A 10,307-nucleotide genomic window follows, 5' to 3' on the forward strand; every position below is an offset into this window, starting at 1 on the left:
GGGAACTCTGTACTAAATCTGCAGTTTTTCTGTAAATCTAAAACTGTTCTAAAAAGCCGTTTATTTTTTTTAAATACTATTAAAATATCATGGCTGTCTTGCCCATTTCATATGTTCATGCCTCCAAGGCTAAGAAATATAGAATTAACTAAATGGATCTTTTGTTAAAGATGAGATGAAAGGAAATACCTCACAATGAGACAGGGGAAATGACTTTAAACTATGCAGTTTTCCCTTTTAAAACTGTTCAACTCAAATGTTCTCAGAAAGATTTTGTTTTACATTATTAAATCTGAAAGAGTTTTCATACCTCTTGTACTTATGCCAAAATTAAGCAGCCAGGAAAAGTATCCATTTCAAAGGAAAAAGGAAGTGACTATCCAGTTTGTTATGTGCTCCTGAAAAACAGAGAAGTGAACAAAACAGAAGATAAAATGTTAGAGGAAAATTGATGACAAAAATTACCTTAAAAGGCTTATTAGAAAAAGCTGGAAATTCATAGTGTGTATTTTCTTGCTTGCTGGAAAAGAAACAAAGTTTTGCAGATGTTTCTAAAGATACGGAATCACACATAGAAACGCTGCTTCAAACAGACACTCTTTAATGAAAATCAGCTTCCCTCCAAAATCCATTTGTTTAGAAAGTTATTTCCTGTTCAGTATAAAAGAAAGAATATTTTGTAGACAGAATTAACTAGAAACTTATGAAATCATTTGTTGGTTTTATTTAAAAATAATAAAACTATTATTTATCAAACATTTAATATGGTAGGCATTGTCCCTAATATTTAACCTGGGTTATCTCATTTAACCACCAAAACCATCCCAGAAGGTATACATTTCATTTCCATTTTACAAGAAAAGAAACCAACTCTATCAGAATTTAATCAACATATCTAGTAAGAATAAGTCCTGGTATTTGAACCTAGCAATAATGCTTCAGACTGATGCCCACTTTGTAACATTGTCTCCTAGTCATGGGTAAATAAGACTACTTAGCCTACAGAAGCTTTGCTTCAACTGAAAGAGGATATAAATTTGTAAATATTTATACATGCATATAAATCTATAAAGCAAATATTAACAGACCTAAAGGGAGAAAAGGACAGCAGTACAAAATAGTAGAGGACTTCAATACTGCACTTTTATCAATGGGTAGATTATCAAAACAGAAAATCAAAAAAGCACTGGACTTAAAACCACACATTAGACCTATAGGCCAATATCCCTGATTTAGATGTAAAAATCCTCAACAAAATATTTACAAATTGAATTTGGCAATACACTAAATGGATCATACACCACGATCAAGTAGGATTTATTTCTGGGATGCAAGGATGATTCAATATACACAAATTAATTAGTGTTTTACACCACATTAACAAAATGAAGAATAAAACTCATACAATCAACTTAATAGATACAAACAATCATCTGACAAAATTCAACATCTATGTATGATAAAAACTCTCAACAAATTGGGTATAGAAAGAACACACTTCAACACAATAAAGGCCATATATGACAAGCTCACAGCTCTTATCACACTCAAAGGTAAAAAGCTGAAAACTAAAAGCATTTTCTCTAAGATCAGGAACAAGACAAGGATGTCCAGTCTTGCCACTTTCATTCAACATAGTACCAGAAGTCTTAGACGGAGCAATTAAGCAAGAAAAGAAATAAAAGGCATCCAAATAAGAAAGGAAAAAATAAAACTAATAAAACTATCATATTTGCAGATGATATATGTAAAAAATCCTAAAGACTCCACCAAAAATTGTTAGAACTAATAAGTAAACTTGCAGGATACAGAATCAATACACAAAAATTTGTTGCATTTCTATACACTAATAATTAACTATCAGAAAGAGAAATTAAGAAAATCTCATTTCCAATTACATCAAAAAGAATAAAATACATAGGAATAAATTTAACAAAGGAAATGAAAGACCTGTACACTGAAAACTATAAAGACAAAAAAGAAATAGGAAGGTATTTTATGCTTATGGATTGGAAGAATTAAATTGTTAAAATGTCCACACCAGGCAAAATGATCTATAGAGTTGATGCAATTCCAATAAAAATTCCAATGGCATTTTTCACAAAAACAATACAAATCCTATAATTTTTATGGAACCACAAAAGACCCACAATAACCAAAGCAATCTTGAGAAAAACAAAAAAGCTGGAGGCATCACACCTCCTGATTTAAACTATATTACAAAGTCATAGTCATAGTTTTCAAGAACACAATGGGGAAAGAATAGTCTCTTTAATAAATGGTGTTGGAAAAACTGGACAGCCACATGCAAAAGAATGAAGTTGAACCACAATCTTTTACCATAAACAAAATCAACTCAAAATGGATTAAAGACTTGAATGTAAGACCTGAACCATCAAACTCCTAAAGGAAATCACAGGGGTAAGCTCCTAGACATCAATCTCGGCAATAACTTTTTGGATTTGACACCGAAAGGAAAGACAATAAAAGCAAAAATAAATTAGTGGGACTGCATCAAACCAAAAAGTTTCTGTACATCAAAGGAAACCAACAAAATGAAAAGGCACCCTACCGAATGGGAGAATATATTTGCAAATCATGTATCTGATAAGTGGTTAATATACAATATATATATATAACTCATACAACTCAATTAAAAAAAAAAATTTAAAAGAGCGTGGGAAGTGAATAGACATTTATTCCAAAGAAGACATACAAATGGCCAACACATACATGAAAAGGTCCTCAACATCGGTAATCATTAGGGAGATACAAATCAAAACCACAATGAGATATCACCTCACACCTGTCAGAATGGCTATTATCAAAAACACAAGCAATAACAAGTATTGGCAAAGATGTGGAGAAAAGGGGATCCTTGTATACTTTGGTAGGAATGTAAATTGGTATAGCCACTATGGAAAACAGTCTGAAGTTTCCTCAAAAAATTAAAAATAGAACTACATAATCCAGTAATTCTATTGGGTATTTATTCAAAGAAAACAAAATCACTATATCAAAAAGATATCTTCACTCTCACGTTCACTACAGCATTATTTACAATAGCCAAGGCATGGAATAGTCTAAGGGTCCGTTGATGGCTGAATGGATCAAGAAAATGGATGTGCGTGTCTGTGTGTGTGTGTGTATCACGTATTTTTATTTATTTTTTATTCAAAAAATAAGCTATCTGTACTGTATTTTTAGTTTCTATTTATTTCCACTCTGATCTTTGTTATTTCTCTCTTTCTACTAGTTCTAGGCTTAGTTTGTTCTTCTCCAGTTCTTTTAGGTGGAATGTGAAGCTGTTTGAGATTTTTTGTTTCATGAGGTAGGCATCTATCATGATAAACTTCCCTTCTAGTACTGCTTTTGCTGCATCCCATATGTTACAGTATGTGCATTTTCATTTTTGTTTGTCTCAAGGCGTTTTTTAGTTTCTCTTTTGATTTCTTCTTTGATTCAATGTTATTAACAGTATGATTTTAAATCTCAACCTATTTGTAAATTTTCCATTTTTCCCTTTGCCTTTGATTTCTAGTTTCATTTAATTGTAATCACAAAAGATACCTGGTATGATTTCAATATTTCTAAGTTTATTAAGATTTGTTTTGTAACTATGTGATCTATTTTGAAGAGACATCCATGTAATCCTGAGAAGAACTGTATTCTGCTGCTGTTGGGTGGGATATTATGTATACGTCTTTTAGATCGATTTGGTCTATAGTGCTATAAAATCCTTTATTTCCTTGTTGATATTCAGTCTAGATGCTCTATCCTTTGTTGAAAGTGGGGTATTGAAGTCTACTTTTATGGAATTGTTGTCTATTTCTCCCTTCAGTTCTGTCAATGTTTGCTTTATATATTTATATTGCTCTGATGTTGGGTGCATATATAAGTTTACATTTCTTATACTTTCCTGGTGGATTAATCCATTTTTATCATTATATAATGTTATTCTTTCTCTCTTTCGACAGTTTTTGACCTAAAGTTTATTCCGTCTGATATGTCTAGTCATTTCTGCTCTTTTGGTTACCATTTATAGGGAGTATCTTTTTCCAATCTTCACTTTTAGCCTATGCATTTCCTTACATCTAAAGTGAGGATTTTTTCTAGACGACATATAATTGAGTCTTATTTTTTTACATCCATTCAGCCACTCTACATCTTTTAACTGGAGAGTTTAATCCATTTATGTTTAAAGTTATTATTGATAAGGAATGATTTAATATTGTCATTTTGTTCTGTTTTCTATTAATCTTTTTTGTTCTTTTGTATGTCTTTTTTCCCTCTCTTGTTGCCTTCCATTGTGTTTTGTTGAATTTTTTTGTATTTTATATGCATTAATTCCTTTCTCTTTTTCTTTTGTGTAACTTCTATATTTTTTGTGGTTACCTTGGGGCTTACATAAAATATCATAGTTAAGGTAGTCTACATTAAGCTGATAACAACTTAAGTTCAATTGCATACAAAAACTCTACACTTGGGCTTCCCTGGTGGCGCAGTGGTTGGGAGTCTGCCTGCTAGTGCAGGGGACACAGGTTCGAGCCCTGGCCTGGGAGGATCCCACATGCCGCGGAGCGACTAGGCCCGTGAGCCACAACTACTGAGCCTGCGCATCTGGAGCCTGTGCTCCGCAACGGGGGAGGCCGCAATGGTGAGAGGTCCACGCACCGCAATGAAGAGTGGCCCCCGCTTGCCACAACTGGAGAAAGCCCTCGCACAGAAACAAAGACCCAACACAGCAAAAAAATAAATTAATAAACTCCTACCCCCAACATCAAAAACAAAAAACAAAAATCTCTACACTTAACTTCTCTTTAGCTCACTTTATGTTGTTGTTGTCACAACTTATATTTCAATTTTTACTGTGTATTCTTTAACATGTTTTCCAGTTTTAGTTATTTTTAATACTTTCATCATTGACTTTGATACTAAAATTAAAAGTAATTTACCCATCACAATTAAGTTATAATGTATTCTGGTTTTGTCTATAGATGAGTTTACATTTATATGTTTATATAATATATATGTATATTTCATACTTTCTTACACTATCATGTTGCTGTTTAGCATCCTTTCAACTTTAAAAAATCTCATTAGCACTTACAGTGCCTTACAGTTTATCACAGTTTACAGTGATAAACTCCTTCAGCTTTTGTTTGTTTAGTGATGTCTTTATGTCTTCTTTATTTTTTGCAAGACTGTTTTGCCAGGTATAGCATTCTTAGTTGATAGTTTTTTTCTTTCAGCATTTTAACTACATCATCCCACTCCCTCCAGACTTGCAAGATTTCAGCTGAAAAATCTACTCACAGTTTTATGGTGGTTCTTTTGTATGTGACATGTTGTTTTCTCTTGCCACTTTCAGAATTTCTTGTCTCTGACTTTTCACAGTTTTAATGAGTCTTCATCTGGGTTTCTTTGGATTCATCTCATGTGAGACATTTTGGGCTTTGTGCATGTGGATGTCCATTTCTTTTTTCAGATTTGGGAAATTTTCAGCCATTATTTTTTTTTGGAATCAGCTATCTGGTCCTTTCTCTTTTTTTCTCTCTATGACTTCCATCATGTGTATATTGGTCTTCTTGTCGGTGTCCTATAAGCTGCTTGCTTTCTTTATTCTTTTTTTCTCCTTTAACTGAATAATTATCAATGACCCATCTTTGAGTTGAGTGGTCCTTTCTTCTGCTTGATCTACTCTAACATTCTGGATTTAACTGGTGTCACTGGTCCATATTCATATCTGGAGATGTGAGAAACAGAAGCCAACAGGCTGTGTCTCCTATGTCATTTGGTGAAGGGGTGGGATATATCAGGCTTTATGAATGATACTGCTATGTTTAATATAGGGTTCCATTCCCTGCCCTAGTGTTGAGCTGAGGTTGGGTCAAGTTGTTGGGATTTTGTTGCTGCCTCTGAAGGCAGATCAGGTAGTTAGTTATCTAGATATTGAATCAGTGTTAGGTTTGCCTGCCAGGGATTTTATATTGCCAATGTAGGTGGATCGAACAGCCCACCAGTGCACTGACTGTGGAGTGTGTTTTGGGCTGGCCTACAAGTCTTTGAGGTTGCTGCTCTGCGTGAATCAATCCACATGTGTCTTGGCTCAAGAGCAGATGCTGGAGCACCTTACTGGTTCTCTGTTGAGCTTTTCCATTCTCTGTCATGTGAACAGAGAAAGAAAATTATTCTTGAGGCTTTTTGTTTATTTTTGTCTATGCCTGCTGGTGATTCGGGGTTAAAGACCTCTCCAGCACCCAATTTGGGATATATGAGAGCAATTAAAAGAAAACCCAAGGAACTCACCTTGTTGCCATTCCTCAAGTCTAGAGGTCTCCAGCCAGTCTGCCTTTGCTTTTTAGCTTTCAGAGGTATTTTTTTGTCTTCCACTTAATTATATCCAGAGTATTTAGTTGTAAATAGAGAAAATAAGCAGGGAAAACTGAGTCTATAACACTTTGTTCCAAAAACAAAACTGGCCACACGTGTTGAATAATATTGTACATTAAAATGTAATCAAGTGTAAATACCTTTTGAGTAACACTCCAAGGCACAATACAAGTCAAGCTGACCATTCTTTACTATATAAAGAATTAAGCTAGGCACTTTGGGGATACTAACATTTGTGAAAGACATAGATAATGCTCTTGAGTACTTCTAATATGACAAGTCTAGCGAGGAGAGTAATGTAAGAAAGATAAAACTAAACATTTTGTTCTAGGGAGGTAATAAGTACTATAAAAGAGATTTTAAAATAACGGGAGAGTGTTATTGTTGTTGTTGCCTTTAATATGTATCTTAGGTAATTGAGTAATTTATGGCTTGAGGTTGAAAAAAACAGGTATTATTACTTATACCAATTTAACGTGTGCAAATTAGGACAATCCCAGCAATCCAAGACATATGGTCAACTTACCCTTAAGATTTTTTTTCACTATTTATTGTGGAAATGTTTAACATATACATATATTTAGAGAATAGTATAATGAATCCTTAATTGCCCACCATTCAAGTTCAATAACTATAAATCTGTGGCCAGTTTTCACTCTTCCATACTCCCCCAATGCCCTGCCTTATCAATATTTAAAAGCAAATCCTGTGCAGTTTCTAGAGTCAACCCTTGATCAAAACACTAATCACTTTTGTTGTATGACTTTCTCTTTCTCCCTATTAGGCCCTTTTCTAATCACCCCCATCCATATGTTATATTTTGTTTTACTTGTAGGGCTTATGCTCTAATGGTTCAACTCTGCCAGAAGACAGATACTTAATGATAAGCTCTGTACACTAAGCAGCTCAGAATAAGGAGCCAGACCATCTGTGACTCTCAACCCTGCCTGCCTTCTTCTCTGGACCAATAATGGTAGCTTCATAATGACTGTGATTAAAGTCCTGCTGTACATGAGGATCATACTCTTGCTACACTGGCTTGGGGTGTTTCTGTCTTTTTCAGGACACACCCGGGCTGAGCACCCCCAATATCACAGTCCTCCAGAAGTGGTGATTCCCTTGAAGGTAACACACACTGGCAGAAGCATGAAGCCTCCAGGCCGGCTCTCTTACAGCCTGCATTTTGGGGGCCAGAGACACGTTCTCCACATGAATATCAAGAAGCATTTGCTGTCCAGACACCTCCCAGTGTTCACCTACTCAGACCAGGGTGCTCTCCTGAAGGACCAGCCTTTTGTCCAGAATGACTGCTACTACCATGGTTATGTGGAGGGGGACCCAGAATCCCTTGTTGCCCTCAGTACCTGTTCTGGAGGCTTTCGAGGACTATTACAGATAAACGATGTTGTTTATGAAATTAAGCCCATGATTTTCTCTACCAAATTTGAACACCTGGTATATAAAATGGACAGTGAGGAGACCCAATTCCCAAACATAAAATCTGATTTTATGCAAGAGGAAACTGTACACCAATTTGAGTTTCAAGAGATTGGTAATTCTACTCTGAAACAAAGTCATTATGATGGCTGGTGGATACATTCATTCTTTGTCGAAATTGCACTGGTGGTGGACAATACTCTATATAATCATTTTAAAAGGAATGTCTCAAAGTTGCAGGAGGATCTATTTCTTATTGTAAATATAGTGGATTCCATTTATCAGGTAATGGGTATGAAGGTGCTATTGTTTGGTATGGAGATCTGGACTAAAAGAAACCAGGTTGAAGTGGATGCTGTAAGGAGGTCTCTGAGAGATTTTTGCCATTGGAAGGCTAATACCATTGATGCCCGCATGGCACATGATACTGTACATCTTTTTATAAATAAGACCTTGAGAGGATTAAGTGGTTTAGGCTATATTGCAGGAATGTGTAGGTCACACTTTAGTTGTGCAGTTGTTACTTTTGCAAACAAAACCTTGGCCATTATTGGAATTGCAGTAGCTCATCATATAGGTCATAATTTGGGTATGTTTCATGATACTGTATTGTGTGTGTGTTCTGCAGGTTATTATAGATGTATAATGCGTCATGACAACCCACCAATAGCCCAATTTAGCAACTGTAGTTATTCTTATTTTTGGGGATATTCTGTACAGCAGGCAAAATGTTTGCAGTACACTGTATACACAAAGGACATGTTTTCAAGGAAGCGCTGTGGAAATGGTGTTGTTGAAGAAGGAGAAGAGTGTGACTGTGGATCTTTTCAGGATTGTTCAAAAGATGCCTGTTGTCTGACAAACTGCAGTCTGAGTTTTGGGTCTACTTGTGCTTTTGGGCTTTGTTGCAAGGACTGCAAGTTCTTACCATCAGGAGAAATGTGTAGAAAGGAGGTCAATGAATGTGATCTTCCAGAGTGGTGCAATGGATCATCCCATATGTGCCCAGACGATGTGTATGTAGAGGATGGAATTCCCTGTAATGACAATGCCTACTGCTATGAAAAGAGATGTAATGACCGCAACGCACAGTGTAGGCAGATTTTCGGCCAAAAGGCAAAAAATGCAAACGACAGTTGCTACAAACAAGTAAACACTCAAGGTGACCGCTTTGGTAACTGTGGAGTCGAAGGCCCTACATATCTAAAATGCAGTATGTTGGACAGCTTGTGTGGGAGAATTCAGTGCGATAACGTGGCAGAAATTCCCGTTCTGACAGAGCATTCTACTGTGCATGGGACTCGCTTCAACAATGCCACCTGCTGGGGTACAGACTACCACATGGGGATGACCATACCTGATATTGGTGAAGTGAAAGACGGCACAGAGTGTGGCCCAGAACATGTCTGCATCGGAAGGAAGTGTGTCCATCTCTCTCGCTTGGATAGTAATTGTTCACCTAAGTTCTGTAACATGAGGGGGATCTGCAACAATAAACATCACTGCCACTGCAACTATAAGTGGGACCCTCCCAACTGCCTAAAACAAGGCAATGGAGGTAGTGTTGACAGTGGCCCACCCCCTAAGAGAAAGGGGATAAAGAAGATTTACCTGGCCCTCACATGTCTTATTTTGTTGTTAATTCTATTATGCTGTCTTCTATTGCTCTGTATGAGGAAAAAAACTAAGGGAAAAAAAGGAAGAAGTTCAGCCTCAACCTGAAAAACCCAAGCAAAAGACTCAGACTCAACATGGGAAATAAAAACAATTAGTACCCAAAAATGTATCTGAATAGATATGCATTAAAAAAGGTAACTCCTATAATGTTTCTACTTATTCTTCTTTATTTTAAACAATTAGAAATTTTATTTTTCCTGAAATGTATTTCTTTATATTTTCTAGAAAAAGGCATGGTACCTGGGTGGTGTACCAGTTTTTAAGTTACTGCTTTTCAGTGTCAAAACCCCTTCCCATTTTGTGGTCTGCATTATAGGAACCACACTGCTGCTGTATCAGCCCTCTTTCTACAGAGATCTGCAGTAGGGTGAATGCAAGGGGATTTGGAAGTCTGGGAGATCTGCTTCCTGTATGTCAATCTTAATAACAAATTTTACACTGGCAGTTATACTTAGTTTCAATATCCTTTAAAAAAAAAAATTCAATCCAGACCAACCCCATTGTCAGTCTAAAAGATACCAGCATAGCTGTCTGGGTCTGAGCCAGTCTTTGATCTCTCTACCAATGTCTCAGATCCTCTGCACCAGCTTAGCAGTACCTGCTGTGAGAGTTTTGAGTCTCATTTTTGAGATTCATGGGGCCAGCCCTACAGTTCTCCAGATTCAAGGAACCCTACTTCTTCCCTTTGCTCTTCAGCTCCATGAATGAAATCACCTTCTTGCAATTAGTATTTTATGGTTATTAACCAGTTACTAGCACAATGCCTCCTTTAACTTGCTGTGTTCTTTAGTAGCTGGTTA

General features: G+C 36.1%; 1 protein-coding gene across 1 annotated transcript; it reads left to right on the forward strand.

Annotated features, from left to right (window-relative positions):
• Nucleotides 1-7,404: 7,404 nt before the first annotated feature.
• LOC103069075 (disintegrin and metalloproteinase domain-containing protein 29-like) lies at nucleotides 7,405-9,552 on the forward strand. Its single transcript, XM_007471125.1, has one exon. It carries the CDS (start codon nucleotides 7,405-7,407, stop codon nucleotides 9,550-9,552), a length of 2,148 nt encoding a protein of 715 aa, XP_007471187.1.
• The last annotated feature ends 755 nt before the right edge of the window (nucleotides 9,553-10,307 follow it).

Source organism: Lipotes vexillifer, unplaced genomic scaffold, assembly GCF_000442215.2.
Source record: "Lipotes vexillifer unplaced genomic scaffold, Lipotes_vexillifer_v1.1 scaffold770, whole genome shotgun sequence".
NCBI lineage: Eukaryota > Metazoa > Chordata > Mammalia > Artiodactyla > Lipotidae > Lipotes > Lipotes vexillifer.

What these genes read in the sequence shown, in the direction of transcription:
- LOC103069075 (XM_007471125.1), top strand. Translation starts at nt 7,405, where the DNA reads ATGAGGATCATACTCTTGCTACACTGGCTTGGGGTGTTTCTGTCTTTT.